At 42.6% G+C, this 25,221-nt stretch overlaps 1 protein-coding gene and 1 long non-coding RNA gene across 3 annotated transcripts in view; one reads left to right on the top strand and one right to left on the bottom strand.

Moving 5' to 3' along the window:
* The first annotated feature begins 1,857 nt into the window (after positions 1–1,857).
* NFIL3 (nuclear factor, interleukin 3 regulated) lies at positions 1,858–25,221 on the top strand. Of its 2 annotated transcripts, none has more exons than XM_035100284.3 (2): positions 1,858–2,670; positions 23,327–25,221. In XM_035100284.3, the coding sequence occupies exon 2, from the start codon at positions 23,526–23,528 to the stop codon at positions 24,912–24,914; it is 1,389 nt and encodes a 462-aa protein (XP_034956175.1). In that variant the 5' UTR covers positions 1,858–2,670; positions 23,327–23,525; the 3' UTR covers positions 24,915–25,221. The 2 variants fall into 2 exon arrangements, with proteins under 2 accessions (XP_034956175.1, XP_088509063.1); XM_088652937.1 differs by lacking the exon at positions 1,858–2,670 and adding an exon at positions 2,888–3,369.
* LOC148684369 (uncharacterized) overlaps positions 10,672–25,221 on the bottom strand; it is a 44,014-nt gene continuing 29,464 nt past the window's right edge. Inside the window, exon 3 of the long non-coding RNA XR_015946124.1 lies at positions 10,672–13,406. This is a non-coding gene — a long non-coding RNA (uncharacterized LOC148684369). The remainder of the gene's footprint in view (positions 13,407–25,221) is intronic.

Below are 25,221 nucleotides of genomic sequence, written 5' to 3'. Positions count from 1 at the left end.
AAGAAACCCCTTACTTAAAATAACGACTTTCCCCCAGTGAATGCTGTTTAAGAGGTTGAATGGCCTGATTGGTGTCAGCTAAACACATGCATCCAACATACTGTAATTAAATGCTAAACAACATTTGGGATTGATTTGCACTAGTAACTGAGAATGCTGAAGCTTCACATACCAGTTCCAATCCCTTGTCTACACAATTCTTAGTAATTCATGGGAGTGATTCACATGCCAGATCCCATGATGGAAGTTAGTGCCTTCATGAGTCATTCTCTAAACACAAAAATGTACAAAAGCATCACTCAAAATAGATTTGCAGTTAACTTAATACACGATATTTGTGGGTCCAAAAGGGTCTGTCTGTTCCTGCTCATTCAATACGTAGTCCCTTCCAGGTTGCCACAACCAACCCTTCAACTCCAACTGCCATGCTTTCCTTAATGTTCTGGGGTTGTATTGAACTTTTGTGAGCCACGTCTCAGTGTGAGTGGGGAATCCCCAAGACTGGGCGGAGGAACCTTGCATTGCTCATGCAAGCAAGGCTCCAAGTTTGGGGTGATTTTTTGCTTTATAACATTTTTCAAAATGGAAAGTTAACAGAAATGGAGGCCCAGATGACACCATCTTATTTTGGAGATTATCTTTTTCCATTTTAGTGAATGATTCACTGTACAACCATAGCAGATTGGAAGCCAGCATCCTTTGGGGTTTCATCTGCCCATTTTTTTAAGGGAGAAAAAAGGACCCTATCACAAAATTAACAATACACATTCATTTCCTAGCTCAGTGATGTGATAATGTTTTCATTCTGCAAATGTAATGGCTGAGTTGCGAGAAATTAGGTCAGTGGAACTTAAATTAGCAGAATCCTTCATCCTTGTAGTTCACTGAATAAAGACGCTAGGTCTACTCTCATGCATACATTATAGGCTTTTTCGCCTGTAGCATAAAATGCCAGCTGACATAACAGCAGGAACACACCAAGCAGTCTATCTTCAGTAGGCTTCTTTGGTAACCAAAGGTAAACCTAATTCATGGGCAGATTACCCATCTGCCCTGCCTTGGTGGCAAATATGCATTGATAATGACAAACCACGCATTGCAGCGAGCGCAATATAATTTCTCACTTGCAATATAATTTCTCACTTGCAATATAATTTTTCTCTTGTGCTTACAGACACATGCTCCAATATTCTAGGTAGTGACATTTGGGTTCCTTTTTAAACTTAGTTTAGATGTTAAACAGAAGGATCCGAAAATAAAACAAAAGCTCCATTTGCTCTCGTTTTGGTCAATTGCTTCTGGAGCTAACATTTTTCTTTCACACGATGGGAAGAAGAACCAGTACAGTATCAAAGAGATATACCTTGTTACATGCCCATATCCAACACCTATCCATTTTACACGATGGTGGAATTTTAGACTCTGGACTGAATAGTTCTACAGAAAATGCCCCTTTAGATGGCAACTGTGTGTATTACCAGCCCTGAGAGCTGCCTTGTTTTGCAAGCCAACATCTACTCCTGCCCATTTACTATTTCCTCCTTGAGCTCTGGAAACGCAAAGCATAATTCTCATTCCCCACCCCACATGGGCATCTCTTTCCCCTCCCTCCGCCGCCGCTTTTCGCAATTTCGTTCCCAACATCTCGCGGCTGAAACACTTGGCGATCTTCTGAAATAGACTGAAATACTTGGCGATCACATATATTTGTACGTGCTCGCGTTGGCAGCGAGTTCAGCGACTCCCTCGCGCGGACGTTCAATGAGCACAGCAAGCGCCGGGGCTTTCCTTTTATGTTGCAATTGGGATGGGTGGCTCCGACCCACCGGCGTCCTGCAATACGACCCACAACCCTGCCCAGCGCGTTGCAGCGCCAGCCTGGGAGCCCAGCGACAAGCAGGAGGCCAAGTCTCCACCTTCACTCCGGCCTCTCCGGCTCTCCATTGGGCCATTACGTAAATGCCAGCAGCTTTCTCCTCTCTCCCTCCTCCTCTCTCTCTCTCTCTCCCACCCCTCCCCACCCCACCCCCCAGTTTCGCCTAGTTATGCAATACCCAGCAGCGCGCACATCCACTGTAACACACACACACAAACACACAGAGGGAGGGGAAGCGTCCGAGGAGAGAGCGAGAGCGAGAGGAAAGAAAGGGCGGAGCGGGGAAGGGGGTTCACTTCGAGTCTGGCCCTGCCCTTGTGCCTTCCCCCTCCACTCCGGGCGCATCCATTGGCCGTTCCCGGAAAAGCGGAGAGCTCTGATTGGGGCCCGGCAGCCGCCACTCACCGCCCAAGCTGGCATGAGGAGTGTGCGTTGTGAGGAGCGTACAGTATTGACCTACTAACACAGATCTCTCTCCAGCGGCGTCGGCGGCGTCGGCAGAAGGCGCGTTCCTCGGCTGCGCCCGGCTTCTCCACTCTCTCTCGAGCGCACTCTCCTCCAGGCGCGCGACTGGAAGGACCTCTTCGGGCTGCTCCTGCCGCTGCTGCGAGGGTCCCTCTCTCTGCCTGCCTGCCTGCCCGCCCCCTGCCCTCTCTGTCTCGTTGTCGTCGAGGACCTGCTCGCCTCTCGGCCCCTCTCCAAAGCGACCGGCTCCAACGGGAAGCAGATGCCGGCGGGATCTCCGGCGAGCGAGGCGCGCGCCTGGCCCCACTCGGTCCGAGCAGCTTGCCCAGGTACAGGAAGCTTCCGTCGGGGAAATTGCTCATCTGAAGGGGGTCCTTCTCCCCCACCCCACCCCGCCCACCTTCCCTAGGTCCTTTCCCGACGTGACTCACTCTGTCCTGGTGTGCGTTTACCCTTCTAGACACGGGTTCATCGGAGAAATTCGACCCTCTCTGTGCGCCTGTCTACATAGCAGTAACTTTTCTCGCCCTCTGGCACGTCAGCGCCGGGACTCGCCGCCTGAAGGCGGCCGCTTTGATTGCAGCCCCCCTCGGAGCAGCTTCCCCGGCTCGGCTGGCTCAGAGCTCGGCGCTGCTCTTACATAATAAGATGCCTCCTCCGGGGTGGAGGGAAATCGGGATTGGGGAGCAGGAGGAAAGCGGCACGGGAGACTTGATCTTGAAGCTCAGAGATCTTGCCACCATTCCTTCTTGTATGAGCAGGGATTTTGGGGGCTGGGGGCGGGGAGATGGATGATAAGCGAGGGCATGGATGGGAGGGTTGGCTGAAGGAATCGTTGATGGGCAGCAAAGGATTACGAAAATGCCTTGTTAATAGTGGCATGCGCCTTGGAAGAAGAGTTCTTTGAAACGCGCCCGTTTCCCCCTGGGGAGCATCTGAAGCGCCCGAGGGGCTGGCGGCGCTTGTTATTTCATCTTCGCGCATTGCATAATCGGTCCACGGTGTTATTGGCGAGCACTTCAGAGGAGGTGAGCGTGCAGTGCTTTGGTAATTTTGGTGCAGCGTTAGGGAATACGGTCCCCATTTACACATCTCATCTATTTCTGGATATCTTAGGGAAGATCTGCTTTTTAAAAATAAATAAAAAAAGCCCCATGATGGACTGGTGCTGCGCGTGAGATTCCTTGTTTATTCCTTACGCTGCGTTCTTTTAAGCTGCTAGAGAAAGGAAGACACGTAACAATCGCCTGATTCGGGACTGTACTGATGTATGTTATGTGTATGTGAGAGGGGGTAGAGGGGAGAGAGAATTCGGTTTATATTGGCCCGTGCCTTTTACTCCCTCTTGGAAGCTGGTTTTAAGGCACTGCGTTTGCTGCTCGTTCCTGGAAATGTTGCATTATGCAACCGCGGCATTCGCTGGCGGCCAGGTTAGGCAGCTAATTACGCGATTTGATAAATCTCGCCACAAAGAAACTAGAGCACTCTCGGCCTTAAAATAAAACCACGATTTCCAAAGTCATCCCTCTTGCATCTCCCCCTCCCCCCCTTGTCGGAAAGTAAATCGCTGCGGCGTAAGTTGGAGAAAGGCAGCTCGGCTTGTTGAATGTGTGCCACGTCCCTTAAAACGAAAATTGTGCACGTCTATATTTAGCCCTATCACATTTGAGCAATTGTGGCTCCGTGGGCTATTTCTGGTCTTTTCTCCAGAGCTGTGCAAATAGACGTTCAAGGACATTTGCTGGCGTTTTCAACTCCACGCCTTGGGAGACGTTTTGATAAGGCTGGTATTTTTAGGAAGGCATTTCGCTCACACGTCAAGTGGCTTGGTAGGTGTTGGCTTTCGTGCATGATTCACCCTCCTCCATAAGATATACATACATACAGTACACACACACACACACACACACACACACACACACACACACACACAAGCTTATATATATATACAAGCTTGTTACGCATTTCGGGGAAAAGTGAGAGGTGCCTCTGATCTCGAAGCCCCTGCAATTTGCAACCAAGAACCACAAAGTCGGGCTGGCGCGGGAGGCGAAAGGCGGAGGGTGCGCGCGGGGTGCGGAGTCTTTATTTCAGCATATGTGACGATCGGCGTAACGTTGCAAAACATACACCCAACAACAATACCCAGCCTGATTTAGGTCAGTAGCACATTTCAGATGGCCAGAATCCCAGCGTGCGATCGAAATCCAAGCCACTCTCGCAATCGTGTCGTTTTGCAACTATTAAACCCGTCTGCGCGCGGGGGGGTGGGTGGGTTGGTTTTTCCAAAAGTGGGGGGAGGAGGAGAGAGAAATCCTGAAGCTGAATCACTCTTTAAAATACAAGAAGGTTCATAAATCCAAGGTTTGCGCCGGGGTGGGTGGGGAGGAGCGCAAAATCGGGTTCGTTCAACAATTGTTGATTTTCTGCCAGTGGCTCTTTTAATGAGAGAGAGAGAAAGACCGAGGTCTTTCTGCATTCGTGTCAGAGCTCTTGCCCAGATTTAAAAGGGTCCCACTGCGACCCCTTAGAAGTAACCGGCGCGTAATTCGGGTGCGCTTGTACGTTGAGAGGACAGTTAAGAGGTGCAGAGTTGGGAGGGGAACTCCTGGACTCCGGAGAGCCCGGAGCTTCCCCGAGGCCGAGGGCGTCGGGTAGCGAGGGAGCTTGCGCTGCCTGCGCGCCTGCTGCCGCCGCCCGAGGACTCTTGAGCCGCCTTAGGCGTTGGTTGTTATGACTGGGGCCGGAGCGCGCGTTGGAAGTGGCCTGGATGGCGCTACCGCCGCGCTTTGCATTCCTTTGTTCTGCGAAGGGGGAGTGGGGGTGGAGAGAAGGCGAGGCAGAGCTCCGGGGAGTGAGGCGGGGGGGGGGCGCACAAGAGGAGGAGACAGGCGGGCTGGAGCGGAGTAAATAAGGCAGGAGAGCGGTCGTTTTGCACGGACAGGGAGCGCGAGCAGAACAAGCTGGCCCCAGGGAGGGATGCGGCTCCAGTCACGTAGTGTGTGTACTCGCTGTTGCAACGACGGGAGGCGGGCCCAAGAGCTCCTCGCTCTCGCTTCTCCACCCTCCCGGGCCCCGCTCTCTCTCCGCCCCTCCAGACTTGGCAACGGAGCTGGCAGCTCTCACGTTTCCTCCCGAAACAGAGCGAAGGTTGGGCGACCCCGTCCACTTTTGCCCCTCCTTGGGCAGCCCGGAATGCCGCCCCTCCTTGGGCGCAATTGGCTGGCGAGGAGTTTTCTCTCCAGAATTTTTGCTCTTGCGCAAAAGCGTATGTGCGTTTGCGCTCGCTCGCGCGTGCTCATTACCTTTCATGTAAACTGTGCGGAAACGAAAAGTCCCAAACACCCCATCGTGTGTATAAAGGATGCCTGTTTAGCTCCCCGATAGCACGGTGGCTTCTAAGTAAAAACACAAAACACACACAAAAAACCCCAGCCCCCCCTTCCTTGGCCCAAGCTTTTCCTCGGAGATTTCCCACACTTCAGGCTCCTTAACCAGGTCCATGTTATGGGGGCAACATTAATTCCTGTAAGGGGTGCTTACTGGAGGTGGAATAATTACTTGTTAAAACAACAGGGATGTGTGATGAGGCTCATATCCATTTGCAGATTCTTAACCCCCCCCCCAACTGCAGGTGGCATTTCCAGAAAGGAAACCATTTAAGTACTGTTGTGCTGCTGGGTTTTGTTTTTTACAGTAGCTATAAAGTAATTATTGTCAACTGCTGGCAGAAAAACAAGCTTTTCTGGCACACTTTAGTGCATTTTTACTCGGAGGTAATTCCTGCCCTATGCATGCGTACTTGTGTTGAGTAGGGCTTACTCCCAGGTCATAAAGGTTGTCTGCATACACTCTCTTTCAAAGCATGTTGGATACTGTAGTAGGGCAGAGCAATGTCTGGATTTCAACATCATGATATATCAGCAGATGTTTATTTGATGTACCGATATATCACGATGTCTGAAATAAAGATGGAACTACGTGGTGGTGAATGGGGTAATGGCTGGGCCACTGCTACTACTTAGAAGAGTCTAAAACAGATTCATTTTTACTTACCTTTAATATAGTGTGGCAACTGTTATAGTACAGAGCAACAGGGGTGGCAGGAATGAGAGAAGCGATGACCGGCCTCACGCTTTTTCTCACATTGCAATTTTTTACATAGCGCGCACACATACACATTGCGATTCACAAGATATCGCCATGCCAAATACTATGAAGCTGTTACCACGATGCGGACTCCAAACAGGTTTTGGACGACACATTGATACATTGCCCAGCCCTACACTGTAGTTTGTTAAGAGTTGCCAGGAATTGTAACCCGGTGAGGGGTGAACTACAGTGCCCAGAATCTTTTGAGAGAAGCAATGTGCTTCATCTTTTAGCGTGTACACAGCCTTAGCATGCCGAGGACCAGGCAAAACCTGGGGGTTAGGCCCTAAAGGACTGGGGACTAAGTATGCCGACAGTTAGTCTAGTTATATGTGTTGCCCAAGTCAAAGCATTACCATGATTTCAAAACAACTGTATTCTATTGGTGGAAGGAAAAAAATGAAGGGCTGTAACACAGTGGCAGGGCATCTGTGGAGAGCCGCTTGTCTGATAATCTGGAGAGACACTTCCAGCATGGTTAGACTTGGTATGAGGAGCATCTTATGAACAGAGCATAATTCCAATGGTAAATGTTACACAGCCAAGTCATGACGGATGACCTCAGGTGTTGTGTCACAGGTGTTATTAACCCTTGTAGCTATTACCACACAAGTCTATATAGTTAAGAAAAACTCCAGCAGCATTGCACTTATATATTTACTTTACCTATCATTTTAAGTCTGTATTCTCACCCATTATAAGGATTAGAAATGTTTGGGTTATTTACCCCTTCTATCGTCTGATGCTCCCTGTTTTTGTTGTAAGAATTCCTGGCAGTTTAACACCCGCCCCGCCCCCCATTTCAAATAAGTTTAGGAAGTCTTGACTTCAAATGCTTTGCCATTATGTCTCTGGGCTGATCCAAAGCTTGCTGAAACTGAGTAGGCAGCTTCACTGCTGACTTCATTGTATTGGTGCCAATCTGAAGGCTGTTGTTCTGAGTCAGGCACCCAAATAATGACATTGAAACAAATGTTAATGTGTTGCTATTTAAAAGCGTCTATTTTTGGCTAAACCTTTAGGACTAATTTTTCCAACCTTTTAGAGCAATGAGATAGAAAACTGTGTCGCATGACTATGGCCACATTTTCATGTTATATTTAAAATGGGTACCCATATTTCTGCACATAGAGAACTTGATGTAATCTGTCAGTGGGACATTTCAGAAGTTGAGAAACACATGTTACAGGCATACTACTCAAAGAGCTGGAAAACCTGGTTTTTATTGCAAATAACCCATCAAGAGGCTTTTAGGAAAAGCACAAAGGATTGAAGCAACAGCATGTTTGGACAGTGGTCTCCAGGCCAAGGATAATAACCCTGTGTATCACAATTAATTTGGCTGGAGTCACCATTAATCTGGAGAAGGTGCATCAGCACTTTTCTCCCAGCTCTGCATTGCCATGGAATAGATACACACCAGCATCTCATCCCTATAGCAGGTTCCTCAATGGTCTGTGAGATAAGAGGATCTTGATGATGCCACTCACTTCCTGCCTTGCCACTGTTAATACTTTTGTTCATTGCTCATTCCTGCCACAACATTCCCCTCGCCCCACTCAGCTTTTGTGCCCATTGTAGCAAGGATTACTCATAGTATAGACCAGGCATAGGCAACTTTGGCTCTCTAGATGTTTTGGAACTACAACTCCCATGATCACTGACCACTGGACCTGTTAGCTAGGGATCATGGGAGTTGTACTTCCAAAACATCTGGAGAGCCAAGGTTGCCTATGCCAGGTATAGACGTACCGGTACTCGAAGGCTATTTGCATGCTTAGAGGAAGATGCTGCACCCCACCACCCAGAGTTATGGTATCTACTCTTCAGGAGTCTTAAATTTTAGTCCCTTACATTGTCATGATTTCATACCTTTTCCTAATGGTCACAATCCAGCTGGCTAAGGGTAACTTTTGAGAATATATATACAGTGGTACCTCTACTTACGAATGTTTCTACGTACGAATGGAGCTCCACCCGCCATCTTGGATGCGGTTTAGATAGGATTTTTTCTACTTATGAATTTTTAGATAGGATTTTTTCTACTTACAAATTTTTTCTCCCAATGCATTCCTATGGTATTCGACTTACAAATGTTTTCTGCTTACAAATGTGTGTTTGGAACGCATTAAATTCGTAAGTAGAGGTACCACTGTATTTAAATTTTCAGTTAGTTTATAGTTATTGGAACCATATATTAAAACAAAATATTTATAGATTTCCCCATTTTTCCCTTAGAAATTCATCACAAGGTAGCAAAATAACCCAATGGCAAATTCACTGTAGGCCTGGCTAGATTCCCTTTGACCAAACTTTCTTAAATGTGTACTCAGGTGAGTTCGGAGCACGCAATGAACATAAACATAGAGCCATATAACTGTGTTTCCTTATTACCAAACTTCCTTAGTAGACAAAGGATTTTTTTAAAGAAAAAATGTGGGTTGCCTCATGTGCATCTCTTGAAAGATCATAGATGTGTAGACAAAGAACCATGATGGGCAATAGGCTTCTAAAACGTCCTCACCCAATATATTTACATTTAAGCATGCAGTGTTGTGGTAAGATTAAATAACACACTACTTAGTGCATCATATAATTGATTAAATGACTCCAGAGTGCTAGGTCAGTGGAATAAGCTAGCTGTAATCCTGTAGTCATTTTACCTAGCTGTTGTTGGCATACATACGGTACATCTATCTTGAGAGACAATGGAATGTGCCTCCAGGGCGGAAGGTGAGATCAGACCTATGGAGAATCACAGCGCATGCTGTGGGTGCAGAGACTGATAACTTCTAACTAGTGCCTCCCATGCAAGTCTGGGCAGTGTGTATGGAGGTCCTGGGCTGCCTGGATGAGAAGACCCCCTTCTTGGCCTCGCCAATGTGGTCCAAAGGAAAGCAGAGCAATATATTTGGCATCAGCTTGGCTGCAGGAGTTGCTGGAAGGAGGTCGTACAAGACACACTCCAACTGTCTTAGGAACTCCACGCCAGATTTGTGTGGGTTTTTAGCCCTTTCTTCTCCCAAAGATGTCCTGCAAGGCGGTAAACCCCACTGAACTCAAAAGCATTTATTTCTGAGTGAACATGTATAGAATTGTATTGTTCATACACCCAAAAATTGCTAGCATGACATAGTGTATCACAGAAGAACAAATCAAAATTTACTTGAGTCAAAAATTCTTAGATTTCAACTGTTTTCAAGTTGCAGGCTTCTCCTCAGATCATATAAATCTTTTGCCTTTTACACCCTTGACTTTTTATACAGAAGCCTCGGAGATTAGCTACAGATTAACTAAGGAACTTTCTTCAGGCATATGAGATGCTTTAGGCATCCCTGGAAATCTTTATTCTGAGCCCAACAGCATACACATTGATTATTGATCAATATTAACCAGAACTTTAATTGGTTCCATTTCCATATGTACTAAAAAAAAAAAAAACCAGGCCAGCACTTTGACTGTGTGTATCTAATCCTGAATAGGGTTCATAGACTTTGGCTCCAAGATATACGGTAAATAGTACTGCTAGGAAATTTACTCAAATCATGCAGAGTTCTTGTTATGTAAGGTTTCACCTCATTTTATTGCCACAAACATCAAATTTTCATCGTGTCTGAAATTGAGGCTGAGAAATAATGATTTGCCCAAGGCCACCCTCGGAGCAAGATTCAGGTGGGGAAAAAATATGGGCCTGAAATCAATTGGCCTATGCTGGCTCTCAGGAATGATACTGATCCTTTATGCTATCAGTTACTAAGGCTGTGCATTTGCTTTGGACCAAGCACAAGACCATGCTTCAGAGACATTCAGCTTGCCTCTAAATTCAAAGTAACTTTGGTCCAAAGTTGCCCAAGATGACGTAGGCAGGTTCTTTGGCTTCAGAACCACCCTGGAGCTTGAGACTGGTATTACTTTCCCACCGTGTACAATTTATGCATTCTTGTATGCCCCCCAACCCCAAAATACATGGAACATGTCAGGGAAAGTGAAGGAAAAGAGGGTCTAGATTAATGATATATTCATATCCACAGCGTGCCAGCATGTATTACACCGATGTATTAACAGGTTTCTTTCTATTTTTAATTTCCATCCATTATTTCAGGGATTGCTAACTAATCTTCATACTGTCCAGTTTTCTAGAATTAGTCTTACATTTTAAGATCTTGGTTACGTGTGTGTTTTTTTAAAAATATATTTTTATTGATTTTAACACATACAAAAATTCTTGAAAAATGTAAATGAAAAAGAACAAAAAACAAAGAATAAATACAAAAAATGAACAAAAAGAAAAAGAAAAAACCTTTCTTTAACAATATAATCAATACAATTTCTTCTTCTGTCGACTTCCTCCTTCCCCCCCTTCCACGCTTCTATTTATAACTGATATAGCACTCTCTACTTCTTAAATCAATTCTTCTTCCAAAATACTCGTTATACATATTATTCTTGATCCATTATAACCACAAATGTGTGTGTTTTAAGGCAAAGGTTGAAGAGCTGTTAAAAATCTCACAGCCTCCCATAAGCAATGTGAGCTTACTCAGGATTCTTGCAGTTTATCTTCTCCTGTGAAGGAAAACAGTGCTAGCCATGCATGCGTAATCTCTGCAGGGCATCAATCACGTCTGCGCTTTTATCTTATTTTAAACTGGGCTTGCTTTGCTAAAGGTTGTGCAAACTTCATTTATGTAATGACGTTCTTTTTCCCCAGATGGCTGCCTTGTTGCAATTATTTTTTCCCTAATCTACGGTTATTATAATATCACAGTGATGCAATAACCTGAACAATGAAATGTTTTGTTGAGGGCTGTTGCATAAAAAAACATTAAGCAACAGATCTGACTCATCAGCTTACAGATTCTTCTTGATGACCTTGCTATTGGGTGCAAAGCTTTTCATGTGAGAGAAACCCTACGGGTCTTCAGGTGAAGCTTCAAATGATTTTAAACCATTAACACTTTTTAGTTTGAACGTCACAAATTTATCAAGTGAAATACTTTCTAATTTAATCAACACTGATAGCCAAAAGCTATGGTGCAGATAACACCAACGTTGCGGGTTTGATACCCATATAGGACAGCTGCATATTCCTGCTTTGTAATGGGTTGGACTGGATGATCCTTAGGCTCCCTTCTAACTCTACAATTCTATGATTCTAAGTTAGAAGCAGTAATTACATTTTATTTTTATTTAGAAAATTTGTAATAATAGTCTTCTGAGGCCCTCCTTTGTGTGCCTCTTCCTTGAGAGGTCCGGAGGGTGGCAACACAAGAACGGGGCCTTCTCTGCAGTGGCTCCCCATCTGTGGAATGCTCTCCCTTTAGGCGCCAGGCAAAAACTCTCCTTTTTAACCAGGCCTTTGGTTGATCTGATTGACATCCTATTGCCTTTTAAAATGTGGCTGTGTGTGTGTGTGTGTTTTTGTTTTTATTTTATATATTGTGCTCTTTTCTGTGAACTGCCCTGAGACTTCCAGGTATAGAGCAATATATAAGTTCAATGAATGAATGAAAAATAAATAACCAGGGCAGTCCAACATGCAGCCCTTGAGGCCATTTTCAGCAGCCTTTAGCACCACCCCCCCCCTTACCTGCAACCCTTATTTTGCCTTTCCAAAGCTGGGTAAGCAAGGTGTTGGACTTTGGGAAAGAGGCATGAGGGCTCAGACAGGGTCCTAGAGCCCTCCTGTCTCCTTCTCAAAGCCTAGCTAGTGTTTCCCCAGCTTTGGGAGGGAGGTGGGACAGCTTTGGGAGGGAGGGCTCTAGGACCCTGTTTTGCTCCCTAACCCCCTGCACAAGGCAGTGTGTGGCCGATGGGTTCCATGTCAAAGTTCTCTTGTGGCCCACTTGGCATGAGAAGTTGGACTGCCCAATCTAAACCGTACTTTCATTGTTCTTTGCCCAAATTAGCACTGAATTCACGTTTAGCATATTATGTAAGAGACCTTTGATCTGGGAAATTGTCCTTTTGACAACCCCTGACTCTTGGGAGTGGGTTATATTATGAAATACGGTGACAGTTATATCCATTGATGGAAATGAGTGTAAAAAATGCTGACAGACAAATAATTTTAGAATTTAACAGGCAGCTTTTATATTGTTGCAAATGATTATGCTTTGAGATAACTGACTTTTCAAAGTATATTTAATTTTGAAAGTTCATAGTAGCTATTATAGTTGTTATTGTTATAGTTTATAAAAATATCTTTCTTGAATATGCATTTTTCACTTACTATTAGCACAAATTAAGTCTGTGAATTTGTAAAGAGGGGTGTTATGTGAGATTTTTAGTAACATGACAATCGATTGGTCCCATCTCACAACAGGCTATAGAATTGGCCTTTGGACAGTAGAATTTGTGATTGCTCCTGGCTTAGCTCTGTATCAGGTAGATTTCACCAGCAGTCAACCATGAATCAATCTGATCCACCATTTGTATTTTTAACTTTCTGTGGATTAGCCCAATGGATTAACCAGAAAACTACCCAAATGAAATTCTGGGAGCTGCAGTTCTTGAGGTAATTTTGTATGACTTGTTGAAGTCAATAGAGCTTCTTGGCCTATTTAAACATATGGTACACAGTAGTGCTATTTAGAAGGGATGTAAATATGTTAAAGTGTGGGCTTGCCAATCAGAAGGTTGGCGGTTCGAATCCCCATGACGGGGTGAGCTCCCGTTGCTCTGTCCTTGCTCCTGCCAACCTAGCAGTTCGAAATAGGTACCGCTCCGGTGGGAAGGTAAACGGTGTTTCGGTGCACTGCTCTGGTTCACCAGAAGCGGCTTAGTCATGCTGGCCACATGACCCGGAAGCTGTCTGTGGACAAACGTCGGCTCCCTTGGCCAGTAAAGCGAGATAAGCGCTGCAACCCCAGAGTCGTCCACGACTGGAGTTAACTGTCAGGGGTCCCTTTACCTAAATATGTTAAAGCAAAAAAAAAAAAAAAACAGGTCCTTAGATTTGCAAGTATTATCATTCTTTTATTATTTACGGTATTAAATTTGTATTAAATCAGTGGCATCAATGACATCAATGTGGTCATTTGAGAGTACACTAATTAATCCACCAGGTGCTGCTTCCAGTCAAACACCATAGAAATCAACTGGAACTATGAGATCAGTAGCTGAGGCATTGTGCTAAGGATAGCCTTTTGAGCAGATGGAAATATACAAAGCTAAGCCAGAAGTGAGCCATTTGTTTTAAATAGAATTGAAACTTTATTTGAGGATCAGCTTTACAATTCCATTATCCTTTCACCTGCTCCTGAGGAGACAAACAACAAAGAGGAACTTTTATTACCTGAAAGAGCACAAACTATTTTATAAGAGTGAAAAAATGCCAAATAACCATAGGAAAATAAAATGAGAAAAATTCAATATTCTCTCTCTCTCTCTCTCTCTGTGTGTGTGTGTGTGTGTGTGTGTGTGTGTGTGTGAGAGAGAGAGAGAGAGAGAGAGAGAGAGAGAGAGAGAGAGAGAGAGAGAGAATTACCCAACAGTTGTTCCATTGCATTCTTTGAAACAATATAATGTAAGTGATGTGAAAACTGCCTTTTAAGACAATTCTGATCTGAAAATGGTGGTTTATAATTTGTGTGTCCCCCCAAAAAGGGAAAAACAAAAAGGTTGTTACCCCAGTGAGAGAGGGGGAGGAGGAAGCACTTGGGGGGGCAGAAATAGAATGAGATTGAAGATAATATGTTGGGAATACAGCAGGGGGGGGAAGGGCTGAGCAAAGTTGGGGCTGGGACAGCAGGAGTGGGATGAGGAGGAATTGGGGTGATTTTTATAGGAGGATAAAATACGGTCTGAACTCGGAAAGTATTAAGGAGCTGGCTGAAATTTCTGGAGACATTGATTCCAATGAAAGGGGGTAGATTTAGTTTTGAGGGTGGGAATAAAAACGGGGGAAAGATTTTGAAAATTAATTATGAATATTTTGGGTAGAGAATAATTGGATAATAAAAGTAAAGAGAAGTATGAAGGGTCAATGATTTAAAAGAAGTTTTAAGTTGGGAGAAAGAATGTTATTTTAGATTTGAAAACTGCAATAATTAGTTAGAAATAAGGAACTCAAGAAGGGGAAATGAGGAAGTCCGAAATGTTTAGATCAGAAATTAGAAATATGAGTATATCTTTTATATCTTTATTTTGGTATTTTCTTTCTATTTATCTTCCACTTTTTATATAAAATGAATAAGAATTATTTAAGAATAGGGTTATGAAATGGGAGACAGGGTGTAATTTTAGGATGTTTAATTAAAATTTGGATAGGGTAAGAATTAGTATTAATAAGGATTGTAAGAAGGGGAGGTGAAGTAGATTGAAGAGATAAGATGTGATAATACTGCTTTTTGTATTTTTTTCTTTTTCTTTTTTTCTCTATGTAAAACTCAATAAAAATTATTAAAAAAATATAATTTGTGTGATTTATCTTTGGAAAGTATATTTGTTATTAATTAATTTGTAATTATCGGAACAAACAATAACTGTACTACTCATTAATGGTGACAATTACATCACTTTCCAGTCTTTCTTCTGGGAGAAACAAAAATATTGCAGCACTGCACGTAGCTCATTTTTGCATTTACATTTATCTGACCCTAACCTCTGAACACTTCTGACACCTTTAGACGTGTGAGTGGTGTAACCTCAGCAGCAAAGGATCTTATAAAATCAGGGACTTGGAGCTCATCCAAACTTCCATTTGCCCCATGCTTACTAGGGGTGGCTCCAAGTGGTTTTTATTTTCTCCTGCCTCTTTCTCTGGGAAAACCTGCTGTTTACTGCTGAATTTCCACAGAAAGCATGGGCAAATGGAAGTGTGGATTAGCCCTCAATCATAAAATGATGGCTGATTTGTATGGCTTCCAATAACAAAATGAAACTCTGCATTGTAACATAAAACATTGCTTTTCCAATGTGGCCACTTAAAGTCTACATTCTGTAATTGAAACTGCTTAAAGTTACAAACCTGTTGCACCAAACTTTCTTAGCAAGTAGTCTTTCATTTACATAGAGTTTATCTTGTTAATAGCTGGTTGTATCTCTGTTCCAGCTTTTGTCCCCACCTCCATATAAGGCATGATAATTCTCTTGCTTATTCACATTTCTTTACTGGGCTTGCAATCTCACTTCTAAAGCAGTGTACTCAGCTTTTTCTCCCTGTTTATGTGAAAAATAGGAATGGCAGTGTTTCTCTTTTTTTCTGAAAAGTGTAGAAATAGTATTAATGATAATGTATCACTTGCATAGCCTTTTTTTTTAAAAAAAATAGCTCATCACAGGGTTATTAGAATGATGGACTCAGTAAGAATGAAAAAGCAGTCTACTTATTAAGCCATCTTATTGAGTCCATCATCCTATTAGCCCTGTGATGGCAACTTTAGTTCTATTTTACAGATGGGCAACTGAGGCTGAGAAGTTCTGCAAACCTGAATTTGTGTTCAGTGTGAATAGTCAAAATAGGTGATAACACTCTCAGTTCAGCCAGCTGAGATAATAGTCGTACCTTGGAAGCCAAATGGAATGCGTTCTGAAAGTCCTTTCGACTTGCAAAACGTTCAAAAACCAAGGCGTGGCTTCTGATTGGCTGCAGGAAGCTCCTACAGCCAATTGGAAGCTGCGGAAGCTCCGTGGGATGTTTGGCTTCCAAAAATAGTTTGCAAACCAGAACAGTGGCTTCAAGTCATCAGCTCAGTTTAAAGGGATAGAATAGAATCGAAGAGTTGGAAGGGGCCACAAGGGTCACCTAGTCCAACCTCCTGCCATACAGGAATCTTTTTGCCCAATGTGGCACTCGTACCCACGACCCTGAGATTAAGAGTCTCCATGCTCTACCAACTGTCATATAAAGAGTCTCTAAAATGTTGTAACTTCCTATAAAATGTGGAGCTTGGAACTGAAGAATAGCCAACTAAAACAACTTTGTTAGCTCCTTTGATGTTAATTGAAACTGTTCACATGCTTAGAACTAGATATGTGTGTTTTGCCCCTTAGAAGTGAAAATTTTGTGTGTTGTGCAGGAATTAGTAAAGACCGCAAGGTCAGCTCCGTCAATAGAACCCATTAGAAACTTTCTTACTATTTGGGTATTTATCAAGGTTGGTCTTGGGAAGTCACTTCTATTTTCTTTTAGTCCAAGTGTTGTATAATAATAATAATAATCTGATCCTTCTCACAACAGATTCAAGTGAAAATAATACATAATAGCAATCCTATACTCAGAGGTAAGCCCCACTGGGTTTAATGAGGCTTATTTTAAGCTAAGTGGGTATAGGATTACAGTCTAATTGTGCTTGCGGTGGAAGCAGGGAGGACAAGAGAGATTTCGACGTATTCAAAGCTGGGATGTTGATAAGCTGCAGCTATATTGTTGCAAAAGAGAGCATAGCTTGGTTCCCAAAGGCCAATCCTCTTACAGCTCTTTGGCACCCCCCTCCTGAGATCGAACCAGGCCCCTACTCAAATACTTATCCAGTCACAATCAGGCTATTGCCATATTTTAAAAAAGGTATAAATCTGTGGTTACAATTGTATAATGGAGCAGACAGGGCTGTGTATTGATTGTTTCATTGGCACACAATGTGCTACAATCAAGCACCTGAAATTTCAAGAGTGACTAATGTAAGGCAGCATTCAATGTTGCTTTTAAACTTTTTTTTTTAAGGGAGGGAGTCATAAAATAGTTGCAAAATTAATCATAGGGGGAAATGGCTGAATTTGAAACACAGTACTGGTAGTATGAATCATGACCGTACATATGAATGCTTTCCAGAGAAATTATAAGAAATAGCCAAAGTAAAATTAGCTTGTTTTTTTATTAAATGCGTTTTGATCCTATTGTCAGATGAAATTCTGACTCTTTAACGCACAGAGTGACTAATAAATAAAGCTTTGTCTTTTCCATTTGGATAAATGCTGGTTTAACAGACTGTTCAAGGGAGATATTGATAAGGCTATTGTAGCTTTACTTGTGTTTGGTGGACTTACCATTAGCATGTCATATACAATAGGGACCCTTTTAAAAGGCGTTGTGTGAGAAACAAAACCACTTAAGCTCTGTGGCTAGTGCAAATATTAGTTTTGCTATCAGAAATTTAAACCATTTTAACCTCAAGAATATTTTTCTCATTGAGGAAAGGAAATCACACCTCACCTTTCTTTCAATTATTTTTGGGTGGAGGTCCAGGGGAACAAAAGAAAACTCTCTTTGAAATAAAGAATGCAGTGTACAGCCTAAATCTACAGAACAGTGTGGACTATTGGTTTCTGTATCACCATGATGATAATGCTTGAGTTCCCCTTATAATTACTAGATATTCCACACATTGCTTCAGTTTAATAACCTCACCAGACATGCTAGCTGGACCCCCACATCCTTGGGGCTTAAAGGGGACATTATGCTGGATGCCAAGGCAGTTAAAGTAATTTTGCATAGATACAGGATAAATAAGAACAAATGCCATGTTAAAAACTGAAATCTGATTCAGGTAATATCTGCAATTAATGGTGTTGGTTACTATTTTGCATCTGCTGCAAGTAGCCTAGGGTATGAAGTGGCCTTTATGTAAAATATTAAAGTACCCGTGCCCCATCAGAGTGCTTTCTCAACAGGGTGTCACTGTCATGGTAAGGCCATCCATCTAAACTGTAGGCCTTCCACATTTCACTTTAAGGAACCCAAGAGTCTGCCATTGCCCATGTCTCTAGGAGCAGAGTTGCTCCTGTTTATTGCAAACAGTTGCATGCTAGAGTCCTAAGGTAGCGCCAAGCTGTTGAATCCTGTAATATGTACTATGGAGGGTCCTTCAATTAGAGGGGTTGGGATGTCAATGCATTTGGTACAGCTGTAAAGGTAAAAAGGTAAAGGACCCCTGGACAGTTAAGCCCAGTCAAAGGTGACTATGGGGTTGCGGCGCTCATCTCGCTTTTAGGCAGAGGTAGCCGGCGTTTGTCCACAGAGAGCTTTCTGGGTCATGTGGCCAGCATGACTAAACCGCTTCTGGCACAACGGGACACCGTGACATAAGCCAAAGCACATGGAAAAGCCGTTTACCTTCTGCCACAGCGGTACCTATTTATCTACTTGCACTGGTGTGCTTTTGAACTGCTAGGTTGGCAGGAGCAGGGCTGGCTCTAGGGGTAGGCTGGGTGGTGTGGGGCGGCATGTGGCAGAGCCGCGGGGCGCACAGCGCCCGCCCACCAGCCGCAGCAAGAAATGGGGCCAGGCAGGCGCCGCCGGAGCGGTCTCCACACTACAGCGCCCAACATGCTGAAGACGGCCCTGGGCAGGAGCTGGGACAAAGCAACAGGAGCTCACTCTGTCATGGGGATTCGAACCGGCGACCTTCCGATCAGCAAGCCTAAGAGACCCAGTGGTTTAGTGCAGAGCTGTAGTACACCAATGGCAAAAGCACCCTGCGGGCAGAGGAGAGACTACTTTGCCCTGCTTCACGTTCTGTTGCATCCTTAGACTGTTATCCTTGACTGATACCATATATATATATATACAGTGGTACCTCGGTTTATGAACACAATTGGTTCCGGAAGTCTGTTCATAAACTGAAGTGTTCATAAACTGAAGCGAACTTTCCCATTGAAAGTAATGGAAGGTGGATTAATCCGTTCCAGACGGTCCGCGGAGTAACCGTTCATAAACTGAAGCGAACTTTTCCATTGAAAGTAATGGAAAGTGGATTAATCCGTTCCAGACGGGTCCGCGAAGTACTTAAACTGAAGCGTTCATAAACTGAAACATGGGTGTAATTGGTTCCGGAAGTCTGTTCATAAACTGAAGCGTTCATAAACTGAAGCGAACTTTCCCATTAAAAGTAATGGAAAGTGAATTAATCCGTTCCAGATGGGTCCGCGGTGTTCATAAACCGAAAATTCATAAACCGAGGTGTTCATAAACCGAGGTTCCACTGTATATATCTCCCCATTCTGAGTAGATTTTTAGGTATGGAAAAACCTGTGTTAGAATAACTTTTGTCATTTGGACTCAATGTCAGAAGAAGTTGCTAGACGAATATTATTTCACTAATTACTTAACAGTCTTGTCATTTATTGAGTGAGCCAACCTGAGTTAATACATTACATTCATTTCCCTTTGGTATTTAATTGCAGATGAGATTATTTATGCCTCGGATGCACTCATGTGTTGCTCCATCTGGTGAAATTGAGAACAGAAACATTGAAATAGGAGCTTTTAAAGTTACCAAATATTTAAGTATTATGTGGTTACAATACCAGAAAAGGCTGGTGCCCTTAAATAGTGTTTTGTATGTGGATTTGAGAACCTAGGGTTCAAATCTAAGGTTGGCCACAAACTCATGAGTAGTCTTTCATATATTGCAGAACCTACCTCATAATTTAATTTGAAAATGACAATAATTATTACATAGTTTATATAGGGATGCATTAAATAAGCCACTTCAGACTTGGACAATTCATTTTGAAACATTTGCTCTGACTTAGCAGTTGCACTGCCATTATGACATTCTTGCAATACCAACAAGATTTTATGCTTTCCCTTTATAAAATGATGTTGGTGGACAAATTGGGAAATGTTTTCCTAGGAATTTTTTTTGCTGATGTTGCATGTCTTAGCTATTAAAGTACTATGTAAATAATTTATAATGTCTATCTTTAGAAAGATCTCTTAAGTTACTGTAGCTGTAAATTGCTACAGCAATGTTTTCAGATCAAGGAAGCAAGCTTAAAAATAAAATAAAATCAATGGTTTATCACCACCACCTGGTAAAAAAAGCTGCACTAGAGCCTGCTCTGCATAACTTACACCAGCCATTCTGATATGAATTAATTTGATAAATTAATATGAAGCAGACTTTTAGCTTGTGAATTAGGTTTCATGCAGGCATCAAACTTGATATAGTTCTCTGCATACTTTTAAAAAATGTACATGGCTTTCCAAACTGATATTTAACTTTCCTCTGTCACCAGTACAATCTTTCAAAGCAACCAAAGTTTCAAAGCAGCTCTTGTACACTGACCACAAAAGAAAGAACTAACAAAAATAGCATTTATTTAGGAGAGTGGAACATAAATTTACACAAAAAGGAACAGAAAATAGTACTCCATCTAGCATACTGACTTATTTAATATTTTAGATTCCCTGAACTTGTGTGAAATACCTAGGACATAAGTCTTACTTGTGCAGTTTTTAGCCTTTTTCCTTCTCTACCTCCATCCTTTATATTTAATACCTATGTAACGAGTGTGCTCACTGGAGTTCCACTCATGCTGGAGAAAGGGAGCAGGGAGGTATTTCTGTTGATCCATCCCAATGCAGACCCTGTAAAACTGCCCTGGAGGATTGTGGGATTCTCTAGAACACTGGGAGCTTTTGCTTGGGACTCCAGGGAGGGAATCAACTCTCTCTCTCCTTCCATCAGAGAGCCTCTGCTAGATTTTGATTCCCTCTACAAATGAAAAGAGCTTATCTTCCGCTCTAGGAGAGAGACTGTGGGATCAAACCCAATATTAGTTCATTGTTCACTGGAAAACATCAGAGTAGAATGCTACTCCATACAGAAATGGGATAGCATTATATATTAGAAGGACTTTGCCAAGTAATGTGGCGTTGACTGAATGAAGGAAACTGGCTTGACAGGGGTATTGGAGGCACACAAAGGTCTTCTAGAAACACTGTAAACTGCCTTTATACCAAGTCAGAGCATTAATGCATATAGCTGAGTAGACTCTACTCTGACTGGCAGTGCCTCTCCAGAGATTAGACAGGAGTTTTCTCCAGCCCTACCAGAGAAAGAATCTGCAAAACATGCCCACAGCTCTTACCATCCAGCACATGGCTGTGTATGCTTATGGTGAGGGTGGAGAAATCTGAACTCTGTTGTACCTTCCACCATGGGGCATAGCCACAAATTTTGTTGGGGGGCAGGCTTTTGTTAGGGAGGGCAGAACATCAGATTTGCATTTATTTTGATTGGGTTGGGGGGCAGCTGCCCCCCAACCCCCCTTGGCTACGCCCATGTCTTCCACACTCAGGTACAACACCAGCACAGGAGAAGATCATACCCTTGATTATGCAGAGACTGCAGAATTAACAGCTAAAACTTATAGAAAGCAAAGCCTCCTTTCTGACTCTTGAGCACAGGTAGTCTACACCGTGAAAGATCCCTAAAATGAGATATATAGAATTAAAGTGAAGAATATAGTGAAGCTAAACAAACTAATGTATAACCATAATTAAATACTCAAAGAAACATAAATAACACAAAAAACCTTTAAATAACTCAAAGAAACCTTAAGGAGTTGCTGGCTAAAAATCTCGTTTCACTGTAAGTGATCTATTAGTTTCCTCAGAAGGAAAAAGAAACTTATTGCATTCGTAAAGACTCAAGGTCACTTCTCAACAATTCAAAATAGGGGGAAGATTTATGAACTTTAAGGAAAACTGAAAGCTCCCAGGCAGTAAGGAGTAAATTACCCAAAATTAAAGTCCCGTTTTGCTTAAATCCAAAGGTAAAAAACCTATAAGAAGATTTGAAGCCAAGCTATCATATCTTGTGGAAAAGATTCAGCGAAGGGCTATGTAAGCTCTCATAGTCTCATTGTTACAAAGCTATTGCAAGGACAACGAGACTATGAGATCTTTTAGGGAACTTTCACGGTGTAGACTCTTTCTGGGCTCATTATATTCCTGTGATTGTCTTTTTCGCTACCTCCTTTCTGACTCTTGGCAGGGGACCATGATGATTGTATTCATGATTGTATTCATGGAAATGATGACAAGCAAACTGACTCCTGCTCGCCCAGCTACGCACACTTGCTCACTTGTTAGGAACTTTGATGTGTATTGATGTTACAGACCCATATGGGGAAGAATCAGTCACCAGCAATCCATTTAAAGTTTTCCAGTGAAAAGTGAAATAATTTCAGAATCATACTAATTGCAGTGGGGGAGCATAGTAGGAAAAGTGACTAACTAAAATCTGCAAGACAGAAAGGATTTCCTGGAATGGTTGGAGGTGCTACTGTGGTCTTAGCTATTCCTTCCTCCACTCGCCTCCCCTTGCACTGTGGTGCTGCAGATAACAATTGCTGCTCTACACCTTTGCATTTTTAATGTTTTAAACAACCCGCAATATGATAAGGTAGGCAAGGAAAATATAGTTAGGCTATATATCAGTAATCCATAAGTCACTATTCTTTTGGATGGAAAATGGGACAGAGTAAACAATCCAGATTAAATTCAAGTGAGTCATAGTCACACATTGGAGTTTTGTGGTATGGCATCAGGTGTTTTCCACAACAGTAAAAATCTACTTGCTGAAGCTAAGTTGGTCTAGGTCTGATCAATGTCTGAGTGGGAGATAGCCTGGGAAAGTATACCAAGGTGGAATAATAGAATCTTAGAGTTGGAAGGGGCCCAAGGGTCATCTAGTCCAACCCCCTGCAATGCAGGAATCCCAGTTAAAGTATCCATGACAGATGGCCAGCCAACCTCTGCTTAAAAACCTCTAAGGAAGGGGAGGAAGAAAGGCAAGATATTAAATGTATAATTAATTAATAGTAATCAGTCACTACAAGTGAATGTGGTTAGAGCTTACCGTATATAATTTCCCATTAACATTATCTTAATTCTTTTAAGGTATACAAGTACTATATACCTGTTTATCTGTTTATTAAGATATGCCAAATATGGTAATGCCATTCAGTGATTTATGACTTAAGCTTTCTTTCCTGAGTGAATAACTAAAAGATACTTTGAATAATATTCACACATACATTTTAAAGATGACTGTAAAATCAAGAAACTAATCATTATTATTATTCTTTTGTGTGCCACAGGTGTTTTCCGAAGATTGTAGGCTGAACCTACCCAGAAGCAGTTTTTACCAAGACAGCATGATGCTTGAGATGATGGAACAAATGGGAGAATGTTCATGGATTTAAAATTACTGTATTTATCCAGTTGTTATGGTTCAAGAAGTCCTAGAAGATTAATTTATCCTGTTACTATTTGCACACCTACTAAAAATTGCTTCTGATGCAGCTGAGAAAAATGCAGTCCATTAAAACAGAACAGGCACCTGCTGATACAAGTAGCAATGTGGACAAAATTATGGCACTTAATTCTACATTAGGAGATGTATCTGATGACCTAGCTACTGGCGATGAAATGCTACTCAGTGAAGGAGGCATTGCAAAAAACAAGTCTTCAGCATGCCGGAGAAAGCGGGAATTCATTCCTGATGAAAAGAAAGATGCCATGTATTGGGAAAAACGGCGGAAAAATAATGAAGCTGCCAAAAGGTCTCGTGAAAAGCGGCGGCTAAACGACCTTGTATTGGAGAACAAACTAATTGCACTGGGAGAAGAAAATGCCACTTTGAAAGCTGAGTTACTTTCACTGAAGCTAAAGTTTGGTTTAATTAGCTCTTCCGCATATGCCCAAGAGGTTCAGAAGCTCAGCAATTCAACAGCTGTTTATTATCAGGAGTATCAGAATGCCAAATCAAGTATTAACTCTTTCATTGATGAGCATGAACCACCAATGGTGGGCAGCAGTTGTATATCTGTCATTAAGCATTCGCCACAAAGCTCTTTATCCGATGTGTCTGAAGTGTCGTCAGTAGATCATGCTCAAGCGAGCCCTATACAAAATAATTGCAAAAATCCTGAAAATAAGTTCCAGCTCATAAAGCAGGAGCCAATGGAACTAGAAAACTATGCAAGGGATTCGCGAGATGAAAGAGGCTCCTATACAACATCCATGTATCCAAATTTCATGGGGAGCAACTTTAGTGGCTACTCACATTCCCCTCCACTGTTGCAAGTTAACAGATCCTCTAGTAATTCTCCAAGAACTTCAGAGGCTGATGACGGTGTTGTTGGAAAGTCATCAGATGGAGAAGATGAGCAGCAGGTACCTAAAGGCCCAATCCACTCTCCTGTTGAACTTAAGAGCAATCATGCCACAGTTAAAGTCCCAGAGGTGAGCTCTTCTGCACTGCCTCATAAGCTTAGAATTAAAGCTAAGGCCATGCAGATCAAAGTGGAATCATTGGATAATGACTATGATGGTACCCAGAAACTAACGTCACCAATTGATATGTCATCTAAAAGGCATTTTGAACTTGAAAAGCACAATGTGCAAAATTTGGTACATACTTCTCACACTCCTTTCTCTGTCCAAGTGACTAATATTCAAGACTGGTCTCTGAAACCAGAGCACTGGCACCATCAAAAGGAATTAACTGAAAAAAATCAGAATGGTTGCAAAACTGGAGTGGCTGACATGAAAGACAATTCCTACAAAGTCTCTGAGACAGAGAACTTGTATTTGAAGCAGGGCATAGCAAATCTGTCCGCAGAGGTTGCTTCACTTAAAAGACTTATAACTACACAACACATCTCTGCTTCAGACTCTGGCTAAATGACTACTGAATAAATGCTTATTGTTTTAAAGGATGTCATTTGCAGTAGATTGATATGTTTTGTATTATGCTGAATTTTCACTGGACTTGTGATGTCATTTCACTGTAATGTTCACATGATGTCTGATGGTGTCTTTTCGTGCACAGATGACTATAAAGACTAGATTGTCATGTTCACTATGCCTTGTGTATAGTTAAGTAGCCTGTGCAAGGGCTGTATATAGTGAACATTATTTTTCTGTCGTTCTGTTACTATAAAGTGTGAAAGTTGCCAGTTCCAATAAACAATTGGTAACAAGCACAGAA

This window comes from Zootoca vivipara, chromosome 10 (genome assembly GCF_965207765.1).
Source record: "Zootoca vivipara chromosome 10, rZooViv2.hap1.1, whole genome shotgun sequence".
Taxonomy (NCBI): Eukaryota; Metazoa; Chordata; class Lepidosauria; order Squamata; family Lacertidae; genus Zootoca; species Zootoca vivipara.
Note: the sequence above shows the minus strand (reverse complement) of the source record. Positions and strands in the feature narration are given on the sequence as shown.